Raw genomic sequence first — 19473 nt, forward strand, 5'->3', positions numbered from 1 at the left:
GCATGTGTGTGATGTTTCTTGTATGTCTATTTTAAATTCATTGAAAAGATGTTTAAAAGAATCACATAGTTCATACAGTATATAAAGAGCTGATTTATTTTTAGATAATAAAAATTCCAAAGCAAGCAGACCAGCCCAGTGCCAGGTGGAATATGTTTATAGCACAGAATCCACCTCCATGCCAGGCTCTCCTTCAGTTTCCTACTAAACTGATGCCCCCATGCTTTGTTTATTGTCTCTGCTGGCAGTTGATTTAGGGAGTTCTGTTCTTTCTATGTGTATTGCAGTGGGTATTAATAATCCTTCTGAGAATACTTATATCCTGGTCCCTGCAAATTCTTTACTACCTCCTATCCCTCTTCTAAGATATTCTGCCTCCCAAAATACACCATTGGTTCCCACAGGAATACTTGGACTTGGATATGACTCCTTTTCCTACCAGTAGGGATCTTCCACACCTCCAGGTTCATCCTGTCAGCTCATCCCAGGTATGTACCTTACTATTTCTTTGTTAGTTTTTTTCTTCCTCACCACCTAACATTCTTCATGACTGAGTCCTGAGTTACAAGGATAAAAATGCTTGGAGCTGCATACCTTTCTGTATCTCTGTTGTCCTTCCTAGAACACGTTTCCTTGCTTGATCTGTTGGACCCTTGGTTTCTATGCTTTGCCTGTCTGATATTGTAGGCTTTTAGTCCCCAGAATCTTACTCCTAGGTCTTCCTGTTACCTTTCTTTCTACTATTGCTTCACTCACATTGACCCCTTCTCTAAGGATATCAGTCCATCTGGCCACCACTCTAGCCTTGGGATCCATCTACTCCAGTGTTCTCAACCATTTCTTCCTCCTACTTTTATGGCTTCTCTGCCTAAATCCCACTGTTTGACCCTATCTTCCTCCTATCTTGATATTCCTCTATCCACGTAACTTCAGGTGTGTCCTTTCCCCTAATACTTGCATAGCTTCAACATTGGGATGGTTGATTGAAATAACTTAATCACCGTGGTTGAGTGGCATTCGAAAGACACGTGTGAATGGGCATGCCTTCATTGAAGGTTGGGTGTCGGGCTGGCAACTCAGCACCATAAAAAAAAAAATCTACTGCCAATCATTAGCTGACCGGAGTTCCGCTGCGGCGACCCCGAACCGGGAAAAGCTGAAAAGACAAACAACAACAACTAGAGGAAACTCAACTTGCTTTTAGAGGGTTTGATGGGGGTGGGGGGTAATAACAGATAATAGATGAGGCATGGGGAATAGAACTGAATCAAAAGAAGTTATCCAGGAAAAGTAACAGACATTTTCATTAAGAACACCAACATTTGCTATAATTTTTGAGGGAAAGCTTCTGCTAAAATCACCACTGTCAAGTTGAACTAAATGTCATAGTTGAGTGCAAACAAAAATGTGTCAGTCATCAGAGCAAAAGTACTGCATCATCTCTCCTCAATGCATCAACAAAAATGATTAAATAGAGAAGTTGGACTATATAGCTGTTTCTATAGCATATATCATTGCCTTGAGAACTGTTTCCATTATTTGATTTTGTTCTTGTATATTTTCCCTGTATCTCTTTCTTTATCATCATTCATCATTGACAAACACACCCAGCTAAGTATCAACCATTATATTGTTAGATGGGTCACTAACTTTCTCACTGATAGAACCCATATAGTCAAAATAGGAGAATCCACCTCCAACAGCAGACCTGTAACCAGTGGTGTTCCACAAGGATCAGCCTTGGGACCTCTACTGTTTGGAATCTATTTCTCTGAAGTATAAGCAAAAACTAAAGGTCTGCGGCTGACAAAGTTTGCTGATGACTGCAAACTGGGAGCAGTCATACATTCTCCAAATGATGTCAACATCCTACAGGAGGATCTTACACAAACAAATGATTTGTGCCAAAGTCATGGCCTTACACTTAATGTAAAAAAATGTATTATTATCCCTTTTGGTAAGAGCAATGTCCCTTATAGCTACCACATCAATAGCAACACCTTAAGTATGTACTCAGTAGCGAGAAACCTTGGCACACAGGTTGACAGCAACCTTACCTTTGATCACCATGTCTCCACAGTGGTAAGAGGGGCTTTCTAAATTGCTCATCTCATAAGTAAATGCATCGCCTCAAGAAAAAAAGAAGTTATAACCTCCCTGTACTCTTCCCTCATCAGGCCAATAACTGAGTACAATGCCTCATTTGGTATGTACTTTTCGAGGCACCTGCAGCAATTTGGGAGACCACAAAGGTTAAAATTTAAAGCCTTCGGCATCTGTCCTATGTAGATCATCTGAAATCACTGGCACTTCATTCTGTTAAATGTAGACTACTCTGAGGTGATATCTGCCTTGCATACAAGACAATCTCTGGCCCTGCTTTATTGGAAGTGCTGCATCTCCGTAAGTCAAATGGTACATGGGTTACTCGCTCTAAAAACCTTAACCTGGTACGGAACATTAATAGTACCTGCTAGAAGGACAGATTTGTCTCCCAGAGATTACCACACCTTTGCAACGGACTCCCACTTTATGTCAAACAGAGCACCTCATTGGCCCTCTTCAAATGCAGTCTGAATGATTGGATGGGTAACCTTAAATTCACCCTGGGGGTTCCACCTGTGTCCCTCTTGGACAGGGGCAATAGGTGCTGATCATGGAAATAAGGGTAGAACTTGGCTAAGTTTGTAAGGGCCCTAGGGCCATTAGCCTAGTAACTTTCTATGATCCTATTACTAGGTTCATTTGTTAGCTTTTCTTTTAGTGAGCTTTCCATACTAATGCACTCCCAGTAGGTAGCTCATCCGGCATTTGTTTGTGACTTAGGTTATAGATAAGTTTGTGAAACAGATAATAAAGTATTTGAGAGATACTTGGCCATTATTTTGAATTTAGTGAGGATACTACCAGCTTGTAGTATGGTGTCACATATCACCTGTCCACGTCTCATTTGATTGTTGACAATATGCATACCACTAAATGTTAGGAATCTATTATATTCAAACACTGCAGCGTTATGGTTTATGTACCTCCATCTTTATCAAAATTTATTTGTATTGCCTTTAGTTCAGCACATGGCTGATAATGGTCCCCAGACCAATCCACCTATCCATTTAAGAAACAAATATGTAAATAAATGATTGTTAGGATTACAATAGTGATTTCTGTTTGCAGAACATACTCTGAGTGAGGCAATAAATTGACATTCCTAGGAATATCTCTATTTTGTGCCAGAAATCCTTGAGCTGGATGTAGTATAGGTGTGCTTACAGAAGGATTCTTTAGCCTCATGTTATCAGTTATAAAATCAATGTACTATGAATAATATAATATGCAGTCAGATCATACCTTACACCTGATAGACATCAAACATGCCATATTATTTCAATGGCTGTATTTGGTGGAGATTTGCCCTTCAAGCCCCTTTTTCTTACCTAGCAAACTCTTTTTTTCTATCTAACTAAAGTAAAAACGTCCCAGATTGTAAACTGGATATTTTTAAAGTGGTAAAAGCAGTGTTTAGTACAGGCAGGTGAGAGCTTAGGAGTCCAGAAAGCATTTCTTAAATCAGAAGAGAGGTAAAAATGAATGAAATAAGCACAATTAGTGAAAATGGCAATGCAGCAGTAGTTTATCACTTCAGTTACATAATGGTGTGAAGTGAGTAGTTTTACAGTCTGGTGGAGTAGGAGCTGAGAGGAGCGAATAAGGAAAAGATGAGTTAAATACACAGCCTAGGGGACAGAGACATTCTGAAAGTGTAGCTCTGACCTGCATGTATATGTTTATAGCATCCACTCTAGGGACTTGAACCATACACGATGACAGCAAACTGAGTCAAACTTTTCAACATGTACCCACATAAAACAATTGGTAACATCTGCACTAAAGTGTTTTTGCGGTGGGGAGAGCCTTCTTGTAAACTCTCTCCATATGCGAGGCTTTGCTGCTAGTCTTATTTGTTATACATATACTAACTCCATGCTCCCATAATCATGGTGAAAAAGAGGAAGCACCCAGAAAGGGGAAGACAGGTTATGCAACTACTATTTCATAGTAGAGACAATATATAGGTTCATAGGTTCATAGGTTCATAGGTTCATAGGTTCATAGGTTCATAGGTAGGTACTAGGCTATCGGCCCTGGGGCCTATACAAGCCCAGCCAAAAAGGTACCCTGGCTTTTGCCACCCAAGAAAATTATTTTCCTGTGCCACTGTCGAGCAGAGCCACAGAAGTGATCCCCGGGGTGAATTTCCTATTTCCCATCCAGTCATCAAGATTTTTCTTGAAGAGTGCTAATGAGGAACGTTGTTTGATATAGATAGGTAGTTTATTCCAGAGTATGGGAAGTCTCTGGGACAGGAATCTATCCCTCCGGCATGTTCTGTTTATTGTGGTGACAAGGATTAGGTCCCTAGTGCGTGTAGTTCGGAGGGATTGGGATTTCTTTAAGTGGAGCATGTCCAACAGTTATCATTTGTTGAATGGTAAATGTCTGAAGTTTATATTAACATGGTAAATGCCACAGATTTATATTAACTTAGCTTTAAAAAGCTTGTTCACTGTAAAACTGTTTTATCGCCTCTTTCGTTTTTTATTCCAGAATGCCAGCATGCTGCAGGCAGAGAACAAGGACCTGTACACTAAGTTACAGGTGTCGGAGGCAGCACAGAAAAGGAAGCAGAGTGCTGAGCAAGACTTTGAAGGTGTGATTCAACTCCTGGAAGCAGAAATCACAGACCTGAAAAATGAAATGTCTGAAATTAATATAAATGCACATTCAGAAATGACAAAGGTATTTAATTGAGTACTGCTTATTGTATGGACTGGAAGAGCAGTGAAAAGTTATATTGCACGCATTTTATTATTTATTTATTTATTTATGTGACATTTGTTGACTGGGTTAGTCCAACTGGGCTGCAGCCTTTTTTCAGTAGAGGCCTGAGGAGAAAAGATCATCAGAAATGTGATCTTTTCTCATAGGTTTCTATCAGCAGTTACCTGTGGAATTCCATGTTACGTATCCTGAATTTCTCTTTATTTATTTAAGTATTAAATAATTAATCATTTAGAATTTTTAAGCAGACAAGGCCCTGTAGCAAACGTCTTTTAGTGAAGTAGCCTGAAGAAAAATTTGCAAAGTAGATGAACAACATCAAATGAGGTCACAGATCTGGATTCATAAAGGTGTAGCTACAGTATGTCAGAAAATCAGCAATGCAAGGGAAGTCTTCTGTTTCCCTTGTTCTCCATTCATTGGTAAATTTTTGGTCAACTGCACTTATAGCCTAAACGCATAGTAGCTGATATTGTGTATGAACATTTGGTAGGGGCAGTGAAAAGCTTGCTGAGCTGACCTCTTCTGACTATTTAGTCTCACAGCAGCTGCTCTTGTCTTTATGTCTGCTAAGTCAACCTTGGTAACAAGTGTTTTAGTAGCAGAACATTCAAAGATCTGTGGGAAATCATTAAATTAGGTTTTATGTCAAGCAGTCAAACACTGAAGTTTATGATGCAGGCAGGAAGGCTAAGTAACTAAAACAATTGCATAAAACAAAGTCTAGAGGATTTTTCGATTTCATTTCCAGAATCCTTTGCTATCTTACTTGTACAACCAAATATTAATTCAACTGTTTCAAGAGACATATCTGTATATAAGAATTTAGAGTAATCATTGTTTTTCCTTTCATTTGGTATAATTTCATAATAAACCAACTACCTATTTCAGGTAAAAGAGAAATGTAAGTCACTTTATTCTAAAATAATGATCTATATAAACTTTTACACATGTAGAGCTTCTTTGAGTGACAAAACAGAATGGATAACTCAGGTACTTTAAATACACAATGATCAGGTCATCAATTCAAATCAATTACACTCATATTCTAAAAACTCCATAAAAAAATGTGTTGATTTTTTGAGTTTAAAAAATATGTTGATTCTGTTTATTATTTATATTTGTATGTTGAGGAAGAGATCCTTGCGGTCACGTAGGTATCCCCTGGGTGTTCCTGTTTTCTCCCACATTCCAAAAACATGTAGTAGGTTGATTGGACACTCCAAATTGGCCATAAGTGTGTGTGAGGGGGTATGGATGAACTACCATGGAAGGGCTAGCATTGGAAACTTTGGCTTGAGTGATTGTCACTGTTGTAGGGACACCCTGGCTCCATGTGCAAAAACGAGAAAAGGGGTTGAGGATGGATGGATGGATGGATGGATGGATGGATGGATGGATGGATGGATGGATGGATGGGTGGGTCAAGGAAGGGATCTCAAATAGCTGGGATCAGTGTCTCACCATATGTTGTATAGACATGTGCCATAGTCCCAGGGGATCAATGAACACTTCCTTTCTCTCCATAACAGCTAAGTTATTTATTGATATATCAGGTTACAGGGAAGGCCTAATTATGGCTGCTTCAGTAAATGATTATGCTGTAGGTAACATTATGTGATAAAGCCCATGGTAGATTTAGCTGTTGCACATCACCTTGCACTGTACTTTGACTGTGTCCTTCACAAATCTCATCCATCACATACAAACATTAAGCATCAGGTAACAAAATATTATGATGCGCACATATATGAAATATAATTGAGAATTAAATGCAGTGTGATATTTTTGTAAAACTAGATGTCAAATATAGCTACTGTACAGTTAAGGAGTGCAGATAAAATATTTTCTATTCATGTTTATTTCTAAAGTGTTGCTGATTCCCACCTTTACAGGATAGTGTTAGCCCATACCAAGATTCCCACTGTTTGCTTAACCATAAACTGCATACCAAAAAGAGGGTTCCACATGGAACCCTACTGAATAATTTACCTGGAATTTCATCTTGTTTGGCTAAGGTGCAGCTTTCCTTTTTCATATTACCCTTACCCTTAGCAATCCAGCATTGCAGCTACACATGTCCGAGGGCATGTCTGCCACGGTAACTTGGCACAGAAATGAATAAGGGTATCATTATAGTGCAAAAATCCTTGATAATTGTTGTTCTAAAAATAGCTGCAGCTAGACAGAGCAATTTGTGTAAGAAAAGCAATGTATTTGCCATGCATTTCTGTGCTGCCAGAAATCTTTGAGTGCAGTCCTGATGCACAGGGAGGTACAACTGCTGCTCAGTGCTGATGTGAACCACACTGTGGCCCACTTTCAGATGCTATACATAAACAGGCTACCTTGATTTGCTGACTGTCTATGATTAGTGCTCAGAGATTTTCCTGCCTGTGTTAAGCATATAATTTTCTAACTTTTACTGAGCAATTTTTCTGTAAAAGGTATCTGTCCTCACATCGATCAGTATTTATTGATGGGCAGAATACCTCTCATCTAGATTTTCACAGAATACCTCATATTGTTGGTCTGTTCCTTATACAATTTGTGGTTCTCTGGTAAATCACTGTGGGTTGACATCACTAAGTAATGTCATACATTTGAGTTTCAGATTTCATATCCTTAATAATATGCATGCTAACACAAATCCTGTTAATGTAACAACTTTCTAAGTTTATAAGTGCAATATTTCAAACCTGTCCCTATTTTTGAGCCTTTGTAGCCTCATTATTGTCCACATTTCATTTACTAAGAGGTTCAGATGTATGTTAGAATGGCATTGTTGTACTTGAGAATTAAAAATCACAAGATATATTTTATACGTTTGACATGTCATACATTTATTTTATTGATCTATATTGTATCTATATGTGTACACTTGAATGCCATAATTTATTTGTATGCTTTTACCTCTTCATACCTACCAACTTTCAGCCCCATTTCATTTGTCTGGAGGGGTCATCATCCAGACAAGGATAAAGGGTATTGGGTCCCCACAGCTTAGTGCTGCCCACACAGTGTTCTATTCTAATGGGCCCAGGGGCACATTTGTCTGAGCAACTTGATGATTTGGCTTCATCCCACCAGACTACAGCCACTCCGATTTTGAATATGGACCTTAACTGTCCCTAGAAGCATGTATTTTACCCTTATCCCCAATCTCCAGAGTTGCTCAAGTGAATTGCCTGCAGTGAAACCCTTAGAAGAATGCACACTCCTGCACATAAGCATCCTCAGCTACATACCATACACTTCATGGGAGGAAGCCACATGTCACAGCCTAAGGAAATGCCTATAGAATGTTCTATGACATCCAACCTCTGCTAAGAAAGCAGTGGACCTCACAACCTCCCTCCTCTCCAGGACAAGCAAGCTGACATCAGTTGTTCATACCCGCCCTTTCCAGCTGGCTCCTCCTATTTCCAGAGTGATGTCCAATCATGGGCCATTGGAGTCACAGACAGATATTCGTGCCACTGTACCATGAATCTGTTGCAGGATTGTGATAGATTTGCAGAATTGCATGTCCTCTTGTAATGTTAGGAATCAAGACAACTTATTCACTGTGTTTTATACTTCATTTCAGGAAGATGTCTTGGAACTTAAGAAACGTCTTTCTGTTGTTTACTGCCAGTTTCGTAAATCTGAATCTGTCCGTAAAAATCTGGAAGCTTCCAACAGAAGACTGCTAGCATTTGTACAGGTGAAAATTATTTTAACTTTGTCCATTTTCTGCAGGTCAGTTTTCAATCACATAAAATATCTGCTTTTTATAGTACAAGGCAGTAGAAACTGTACTAGGTCAGTAAATGAAAACTGCAACAACAAAAGACTCAAAATATTACAAACTCAGTGGTCTGATAAGGTGTTTGCTCCTTCACGTCTGAACAATAATGGCACACAAATCTGATATTATCCTGGTATGAAAACATCATTTTAGAAAATACTGTGGAAGAGCATGTTTTTAATAGTGAGTATTAATGTTAAATAACGGCAGACTTAAAATGGAGTCCTTTACTAGTTAAGATAAAATTACCTGTAATCATGAAAACAGTATAGCAAATATGGCAAACAGATACTAAATCTAAGATTGAGTGTCTTGGGAGATACACCTCCTCCAAAGTACAGTGACCAGATATTAGTGTGTGTATAAATATATATATATATATATATATATATATATATATATATATATATATATATATACATATAGTCATCAGGGGTGTGTTTGTACAGAAGGCCTTGCCCCTAGAAAAACATTTGAGTACTCTAACAAGAAAGTTTATAATTCACTGATGTGTTGTTGAATTCACACTTTATATTCATTCATTCAGGGCTTACTTAGTGTGCATAATTCTTAAGCCACAGAAATGTTTGCATCAGTTTTCTGTCTGTAGCACTAGTTTCATATGTCCTGCTTTATGCAGTATGGATTAGTAGCAATTTATTTCTTTTCAGAATTTTTTTTGCTGTTGAAAACAAGCAAATTACAAACACATCATTGTTATTCTCATCAGAAAAGTATGGCTATATATGTTTTCAGTTTTCCACTTCCTTACATTATGATGATGTGAAAAGTTATGGCTTTGGATTACTTGTTCATAACTGCCAGCACCCATGTTAAGGACAGCATAGGACAGGGGTTATAGATCAACAGAGCTCAAAAGAGGTGACCCATTGACGTGGATGGGGGGGCTATATATTTATGTTTATATTTACATGTGTATTATGTGTGTCCCTTAATGCTGTAAGAAAGAAAAATGTAGAACATAGAACAAGGGGTTAAACGACAGTATGACTCCATGATGACTCTACTCTTTTTTCAGTCTGGGACAATCAATGCCATTGTGCAGTCACCAGCAAGCATTTGAGCTGTTTTCTCTAACAAGATGGATTTATACATTTCTATAGCAGTGGGGTAGCTAGATGGGGTTAGTTCTTGGAAAAGTAGAGTGCCCTTTCATGAGGCAAAAACATGAGACATTGTTAAAAAAAAATCTAAGTGCCCAGGTAGCAGTAAATATGTACCAAGCATGTTTTGCAAGTCAGACAGAGATGTAGATGATTGTATTTCCCTTTAAAACCTGTTCCACAGTCAAACTGCATGTGCAGGCCATAATTTAATCTTCAGCCTTGAATTTCCACTATCAATATGCAGGAGTATGTTATTATTGTGTGTGTTAATATTATAACTATTATAGATCAAGTCCGTATTAGTCCCTATGATATCGCTATGTAGGCTCTTAAATGCTTTAATTATATCTTCCCTTACAAGAATATAATAAAGAAATGATAAATTAAAAGTTTCTAGGCACATTCCATAGCTAAGGTTTTTCCACTTCATTAATCTTTCTGGTAAATGTTCACTAAATGTGTTCAATCTTATTGAGATCTGTTTCTGAATATATGTAAAATGATGCAGTGCTATTCAGTGGGTGGTCTTATTAAAGCGCTGTAAATAGGAATCAAGACAGGAGCTGCTGCTGAAAAAATAGTTCACTTTATTGTTCTCAACATATCACAGGCCTTTTTTCTAAATTTTTTGAAAATAAATGATATTTAGAAGCAAAATTCCTAAATCTTTATGATAGTCAGCAGGGAGAATAACATCTTTATTTATGGCATAGAGTATTATTTCCTTCTTCTCATTCTCAAAATTGATAAACACACACTCGATGGCAGTGAATTAAGAATTATGCTGGTTAGTCATTCAACAGGTTTTTCTAGCTAAGCTTATAAATCCTACTGGTTATGTGACCATGTACATTTACCAAGCCACATGAATTAACATTGTGACTAAGCAGCTTGTAAATAATTTCACCATGTGAGATGCTAACAAGCATTGCCCTAAAGTCTAAACAAACTGCATCAACAGGAACAGCAAACTCATTTGTCTTAATAGCATTATTATAGAGTTGTACAAGCATTGCAGCATATGATTTTCCCATAAAGAAAACAAGTCAATGATGTAACACCTTCAATTCAGTAAGGTTTACAAGAAAAAAAAACTTCAACAGCACTTTTCAAATAATTTCCCTAAAATATATGTCCATGTTACAAGACTGTAGTTTCAGTGGTTCATGATAGTTATTATCTAATGCTTTGCTACAACTGTGGCTGATTTCCATTTATCAGGTACAAAGCCAGCTCTTAGCAGAAGTAGGAACAAATTAATGATTATAGGAAATAAGCTTTTACCCAATTTCTTAATGAAGATATCCAGAGCAACATCTAATCCTGCAGGCATATCTGATTTTAAACTTGCAGATGTCCCCAGTGTTAATATTTTGGCACAGCAGAGTATTCAACTCCATCAACATTTAAAGGGTATAAAATAACTTGACCACTTCTTCCCCTTTTGACTTTTCCTGTTAGGGGTCAACACAGCAGAACAACAGTCCGCAGAACAATTGGCAGTGGAGTTTTATGGTGTCAAGTTGCCAGCCTGGCACAAAACCTTCCACAGAGGGCACACACACAGACTCGCCTAGGGCCAATTTAGAGTGTCCAGTCCACCTGCAGCACGTCTGTGGGGCGTGGAAAGAAACTGGAGCACCGAGACGGTACCCACATGACTGCAGGGAGGACATGCAGACTCTGCACAGAAGGCACCCCAGTGAAGAATCGAACTGGAGAACCTCTTGCTGTGTGGCAGCAACACTAACTGCTGCGCCACCACAGCCACCCTTAAGATAACTTGCAATTATGAGTGGCAAAAGTCTCACTTGAAATACTTACAATTTACATGGTTTCTATAATCACCCTGCTCTAAAAAATAATCTGGGAAGTACAGCATGTCTGATTACAAATTTTAACTTTTTTACATGAGCACAGAAATTGTATTGTCCAGTGAACACATGGGTAAGTCCCTTTCTTACATGGTGTTCTTGACTCAAGTCATCTTAGACAAAACTTTTAGTAGTTCTTTTTGAGTCTTTGTTTATGTTTTACTTACGGAAATTTCTTAAATACTTTCAAACAATTGTTTTTCTCATTATAGAATCTAATCAGTAAAAACAAAATGAAAACTCAAGCAAAGCTAGAACGTCCACTGAGTGACCTCCCAAACCTCTTGTATCAGAGGCACATGGGATATATGCAAATGATCCGTATGAACATCAGGTGTTTCAGCTAATTGGCAATTCTGAATGCCCATGACTTGTTTTGTCATTTTAATACAAGAGGTTTGGGAGGTCACTCAGTGGAAGTTCTAGCTTTGCTGGAGTTTTCATTTTGTTTTTACTGACTGTTTTTTCAGTGACCTTCTCACTCATTGTTTTAGTTTGTTGTATGTGATATTTTTGTGATATTTTTGCAGTGACCCTAATGATAATGGACATCAGCTGGGTATAAAAGCCCTGTGTTTCTAATGCTTAGTCAAACACTCTGCTTATGCTGTGCTGATGAGTTTTCATTTTGTTTTTATTGATTGGTTTTTCAGTGACCTTCTCATTCATTGTTTCAGTTCATTATATAATCTACTGATTTTTTATTCTGACATGGTGGTTTATTCTGGTAGCTATTCAGTGTCAGAACATGCTGAGATACTAATGCATTCTTCTTGTCACAAATGAACACTTCATTATCTAATGCGTCTCAGTCCCACTCCTGGATTACTTTTTCCATTCTACACTAATCAGGCTGTATAAGTTTTAATAACTCTATCAGTTTGTTCGACCCCTTAGTTTAGAATGTAGCTTTATGCATAAATGGTCCATGTTCTTCAATGGTGGTATAGGTTAGATTGTCCTGGTACATAGATCAGGATGAAATCATGTCCAAGTCATATGTCCATTTTATGGCAGATACAATATGCTGGGTGTAACCTCAGTTAGTGATAATTTCCAGAAAACTGCATTCCTTTCCCCTGAATGACACATTACACATTATATACTGGAAATGTTTACATATTCAGCAATGATGTGGTATTCTTCATGAAAGTTATCTATTAAAACATATAGAAACATGTCTACCATTTCAGATTACAAATTTAGACACTTGTAAAATACTGCCACATTAAAGATAGTCCTTGATAAACTTACCATCATACCAATTGTTTCAACATTTCCTTTGTTAAACAAGAAAAAGGGAAGAAAATTATTATGAACATAGAGATACTGCCATCACTTCTTACTTTTTACCAGTATTATGTTAGCCAGTATAACGTTTTAGGGCAAGGCAGTGTTATCATTTCTCAGTTATGCTATAATATCAGCCAGAAACCACACATTGTAGTTAACTCACTCTTTATTTAAACTCCTTGCACTGCAGGTTAGTAGAACTGAAGTATTTATTTCAGTTAACTTGGTCTTGATATCCTGTGATACAGTTATAAATATGGCTTTACCACTTTAGAATGTCTTGTGGCTACCAACCTGTTACCTGTGTCCTAGATGTTAGCCATGTCTTTAAAAAGTATTGTCAAACATTTCTTCCCATATACAAACACAAGAAAGAATCATTTCATGTGTCTTAATTCACTATAGAAGATGCTTGGTAACTTAAACTTCTGCATTGATAATCTGGAAGATGGTGGCATATTTGCCACAAGAAGTCCGAAGCCCTTCTTTCATGCAGTCTCAGTGATCTCCTTTACCATCATCACCATGTCCTTTTTCTCAGTGTTTCCCAAGTCATTAGGAGAGTGTAAAAAATCAGAGTTCTTGATTGTTTCAAAATATTTTATTGCATGAGTAACATATAGTAATAGCAGCAATTATAAATGTCATAGCAGCATATTCATATCAGCATAACTGGAAACATGAATATATTCAGTTCATCATAACTAAAAGCACGATAATAATAACTTCATCTGAACAAGTCTTGCATCAGACTTGACTGACTTGCCATCCTGAACACCACATATTATATAATTTCATCTCTGTGAAATTCCTGTATAGACTACATCCACTCCCCCTAACCTTGGTTCTCAGGCCTTGTGTTGTTTTGCAGCCTTGCAGGTGCCTGGCTGTTTCGTAATCTAACATTTTCTTGATTCTTCCCTTGAGAAAGAGAACAGAAAAAAAAGCAGTCTGTAGCCTTCCCTTGGGAATTATTATCTTTCATGCTTGGCCAGCAAGGTTATTATTTCTTTCTGCTTTTCTAAAATGTATGTGTAAATGAAACACAATTTTAGGCCTATTTTACTCTCTATCCTGTCTAATGCCTAATAACTACTTTAAAATGGAAGTCCCTAATCTAACAGTTGCCCCTGAGGTCCCTGACAAAAGTCTACAGGGATCTACTTTTGTAGTTACCTCACAAATGTATCATGTCTGTATGACCAACTACCGTAATCTGATTCGAACAAATGTGCTTCATTCTACCTTCCACTAGAATCTTGGCAAGACAAAATCTACAGAGTGATATTACAACGCTCAATGCTATCAAAATCAATATGACTACTAGAAGGTATTTTAAAACTGTTCCACCCCAACCCTGGAATATGCTTGCAATCCAGTCTGTCCATGAGGTGTCACCAATACTTTGCACCTTAGTCATTACCTCACTCATATTCTGCAAATGCATTCAAATAGATTCACTTTTATCTGGTATATAACTACAGCATTCCGTCCCGATCAACCCAGAAGTCCCATGATGGGATACCAGCAGGTAACCAAGGGCCATACGATTCTGGAGGACCACCATACACATCATGGTCATTTCCAAAGTGATGTCCTTTATGCTTTCAGTGGTACAATTGCCCCATACTTCCAGTAACTTTCCTATCTTGCTCAGTTCCCAAATGGCTTTAACAGCTCCATATTACAGGAAATATACCTGCTGTAGCTATTACCCCATCACCTAGATCAATAGCTTTCAGAGTCTTTAGATCCAAATTCTGATGTATATGTGATGTATGTAAAATCTGCACCTTATCTTGAAAGTCAGTTTCCAAGTCTGTTTTGATTCTGTGGTTTTTGAAACTTATTGAACCAGGTAGTTCTTTAAAATGTCTTATGGCTGGTATTACATATCCTATATAACACGAGCCATACCAGTTTGGTGGTAGCCATGTATAGGCTCTGTTCCCACACACATAATACATGTGCTTTAATGCATAGTTAGAATGCCAACCCTGTTGTTCCAGAAGTAGCATGAAAAAATGACATAAACAGTTTCAACTTGTTTCTGTGAATCTTCAGTCAAGTTGGACAAAGTATAAACTGTTAATCCTGAATATTTTTCTTCCTTATCTCTAAAAACTGTAATGGTAAAATTGCACTGAATATTGCCTGTTTTCTACCATAGGAGTTGGTACATCATTGTACCATGATTCCTCTCTCTTGTAGCAAATGAACCCTTTACCTGTTGACCACAGAGTTAAATACTGGGCACTACTAACATTGATTTCCTCAAATATTGTACTGTTCAATTTGTTCCCTTGTTTTATTATATAGCCTGTCTAGCATGATGGCTAGTTCCTGAAGAGTAATTGAAACTGGTACTAGAGGGATACCTTTCTGTGCCACTGGCACATGCACACAAATCCAACATTGGGATAAATTGAAAGCATGTGCATAGGTAAACTGAAACTTAGTAAATGTATTATAATGTGGATATCAGTATTTCCATTTTAGCACTTCCCTCTTTGGCCATTGATGTTCTGGAGATATAACCTGAGCCCAAAACTCAGTCTGTAAAACTTGATATTGTAATATCACTACCGTGCATGAATGCAAACCTGTATCTGCCTTATACACTTGTGTCAAGCCTAAAGAAAATATGCCTTCAGAGGTTTGAGACAAATCAATGTACATTCTGCTGGCAAGCTGTTTGTCTACTAAAAAGTCTGTAACATTTACATTTCATGCAAACAATATATTGTTATATCTATGCCATTGATACTCTACTATAGCTAGAGAAACATAAAAAAAACAATAAGCTGCAGAAGTTTCATTCTGTGGCACATAAACTGTTTCACAGTCAATGGTCATCTTCAGGTGTAGTTCTTCTGCTTGTAATACAGTTGCACTAGGCGAATGAAGCATCCCAGACCTTGCAAAGTACATAATCAAGCCAAGCAACAATACTAATGTAAGCCCTACACTCCATCATTTCAAGCCACTGCTGAGGTATTGGAAAGGCCTCCCTACAGTTCCACTGTCCTTTGCTGTGTCCCATGTACAATTAGGCCTTCCAATCCCCCCCCCCACCCACCCACCCATCTCTTGTGCAAGGCTGGATGACTGCTGTTCACAGATGCCCATTTCAAAAGACTATGTTCAAAAAAAAAATTCAAAGCAGGCAATATATTCTGTATCACGACATGTAAAGCACAAAAAAGCAGTATAATTTTCTTGAATTTGCATCTGCACGTTTAACAAGCTTTAATTGAGCAATGTGTACAATTTTACATTTCCTGTCTCTGTGGTTCTTATCACTCCTCTTGATTTGATACACTAGAGGCCCTACCTGTTTGACTATAGTGTATGGTCCTTCCCAATTTGAGGCAAAACAACCCCCAGACATAAATCGCTTTAATATAACCTGTTGGCCCTGTTTCAACTGTACATTGTCAGCTGGATGTCCTAACATTTTGTTCATCCTGCCTGCACGAAATAGACTCATGTTGTTGATAGATTGCTGCAAATTTTGTAACCAAACCTGGTGATGTCTCACAGTAAAATAAGAAGGCTGTGAAGTCAAAGATGGGTCAAAGGGAAAACTCACTGGCATTCTTCTTCTTCCTGTCATTAACTCAAAAGTTGAAATTCCTGACTTAGCCTTAGGTGATGCTCTTATTCCAAACAAAACAGTTGGCAAATGCATGACCCAGTAGGTCCCTTCTCCATACAAGCTTTAGTAAGTCTCTCCTTAATGGTCCTATTCATTCCTTCTATTATTCCATTAGACTGTGGGTGATATGGAACATGGAATGTTTGCTGTATCCCTGACAGGTTACACACTTCTTTCATATCCTGACTTGTGAACTGAGTACCATTGTCAGACTCAATGATCTGAGGCCATTCCCAGTGAGAGAAAATATTATTCCATAATGCAGATGCTGTAGATTTTGCTGTCATATCCTTAATGGGAATAGCCTCCACCCACTTGGCAAAAGTATCTACCACTACCAACAAGTATCGGTATCCTCCTTTTGCTGGAGGAAGAGGTCCTACAAATTCTATTTGTATACTGTACCATGCTCCCTCTAAAACTGGTACTCTCTGCAACTGAGGTTTTTTAATGTAGTATTAGTCTGCAGACATATTATGTACTCCTCCTGAATTTCTCTACATAGTTTTTTTCAGCTGAGGATTTTAAAACTTATACTTTGATAGGCCAGATTTTCTGAAAACCTACATGACCTAGTAGCTGATGATTGTACTTGAGTAGCTGCTTAGCCAAGAATTTTGGTGTGCAGGGCAACAGTGCCCCTTTGTTCTGCTTTGTACACATACAGCCTTACTCCAGGGACTGGACTGGCAAATTCACATTGTGTCCTTTCATCAACATCCCCCTGTATGTCTTAGATCTTTGCCAGATCTGCCTCAACTGTTGAGCCTACTTGGCTCCCCTCTGTTATAGCTTCCACCTTAATCTCCTCCCACTGCACTGGATGTAGAGGAATCCCCTCCTCAGCAGCTTTTTTTGCTGCTGCATCAGCTGTGGAATTGCTAATAACGTGAAGACTACTGTCTCTTACTTGGTGTGGCCTTGCTTTGCAGATGCTCCATTTATTTCATTTTTCCACCCCAAAACATTTAATTCCTTCAAACTGCTGCATGCTGTAAAGGTTTACCTTTGCTGTCCACAAATTCCCTCCTAGCCCAAATTTCCAAATATATGGTAAGAGCTGTTACCACACAGGAGCTGTCACTAATAATGTTTAACTGACTGTCTCCATACTGCTTTATAGCATATAACACAGACTCCAACTCAGCTCGTTGGGCTGACAGATACCCAGGACGCTAAATCATATGAGTCTCTGGTTGCATAGTGTTAGTGTAAACTGCAAATCCTGTATAATATGGATTTGCAGTTTACACTAACACTTTGTCATAAAATCTTGACCCATCCACATAGACACACCTGCCCTCTGTATTAAATTGGTCTGAAAAAGATGAACTAGGAACCTTGTTCATCTGTTCCTCACAAACATGAGGAGTCCGATCATAAAGCAACTGTTGAGACAGGTAATATTTTTCACCAACTTCTATTGAAATGTTCTTCTATTATAAAGCTATAATCCATTTAGATAATGTGGCCTGATTCACAGCTCTGTCTCTGTCTGAATACATTAGGGTCTTGACTTATGGTGTGATGTTTGCAGTATTATTGGAGAGAACTGTGTTATAAATTCTGACTGTTGAACTCCCCAATATATAGCTAACAAGCCTTTACACAAGGGTGATAACCCTTCTCCACTGATGTCAACATTCTGCTGAAAAAGGTAATAGCTCTTAGCCTGGTCTGAATTCCCTGCTGTAGGGTATGAAGGTATCTCTGTAGCAGGACTGCAGAAATTCAGTCATTCCCTGCTGTTGCTTGCAAATAAAAAAGATATTCTGCTATAGGTATGATTAATTCAGTAACTACTGCCAGCTTTTGCTTCAGTGTCTCCACTGCCTTCTTTCCCTCTTCTGACCATACCAAAATTGTAGTACTGGGCAGCTTGCAATTATGATGCAATTAATAATTTTATACAATGGGTTTGCCAAGACTTCATAATCCTCTATGAATTTCCCATTATGATTCATGATTCCTAAAAACTTTCATAAATCCTGAATGGTGGTTGGTAAGGGCATGCTCAGGATAGATTGCACACTTTCCCTGCATGGGGACCGAATCTGGGGGCTGTAGAGTTATCCCCAAGAATTTGACCTTCTGTTGCTTTAAGTGCATTTTGCTGGCATTGACTTTGAACCCAGCTTTCTGTAAAGCCAGTAAGACAGCATGTAGTATCTGCAAATGTTTCTATCTGTATCAGGATATCATCTGTATATTGTAACACATTATTGCCATAAATCAATGGCCTCAGTACTCATGCCAATCTGATGAAACAGCACTGGAGAATTTACAAAATCCATTGGTAGGCATGTCATTAAATACTGTGTATCCTCAAAAGTAAAAGCAAATCATTTCTGTGAAGATTCAGCTAGAGGTAGAGCAAAAAATCCTTTTGCTAAATCGATAACTGTAAACGATTTACTCTGTGGATCTAATTTAACAGCCATTTCAGGAGTACTAGGCACAACATATACTGCTGGAGTTGTGAACTTATTTACTAGCCTCAAGTCTAATACCAATCTGTAACTAAAATCCTTCTTCTTTACTGGCCACATAGGTGAATTACATGGGCTTGATTCTGTGACTATAATACCTTTCCTTTCCCAGTCTGTAATACATTTATGAATATCCTCCACTGCTTCCAGTGGAATGGGGTACTATTTCTGATAAGGAGGCAAACTGTCTGTAGGCTCTTCTGCCCTTACAGTGGCATTGGCAACCAGACCACAGTCTGTTTTATCTTTAGCCCGTAATTCTGGAAATTCTTGTATCAACTTATACCTTAAATCGAGCCCTTGCTCTGTGCAATCTACTGCACACAGCTTTTCGAACATTTCTTCTGTCTGTTCCACCATACGGATCATGGCATCTTTATTTCTCCACAATATCTTGATATTA

General features: G+C 38.1%; 1 protein-coding gene across 1 annotated transcript in view; it reads left to right on the plus strand.

Moving 5' to 3' along the window:
• Positions 1 to 19473, plus strand: part of LOC122816340 (syntaxin-binding protein 4-like) — an 869603-nt gene that overhangs the window by 751363 nt on the left and 98767 nt on the right. The window contains exons 17-18 of the mRNA XM_044089066.1: positions 4606 to 4797; positions 8429 to 8545. Of these exons, the coding sequence (XP_043945001.1) occupies positions 4606 to 4797; positions 8429 to 8545 (309 nt within the window). The remainder of the gene's footprint in view (positions 1 to 4605; positions 4798 to 8428; positions 8546 to 19473) is intronic.

This window comes from Protopterus annectens, chromosome 12.part0 (genome assembly GCF_019279795.1).
Source record: "Protopterus annectens isolate FY-2018-M chromosome 12.part0, PAN1.0, whole genome shotgun sequence".
Classification (NCBI taxonomy): domain Eukaryota; kingdom Metazoa; phylum Chordata; order Ceratodontiformes; family Protopteridae; genus Protopterus; species Protopterus annectens.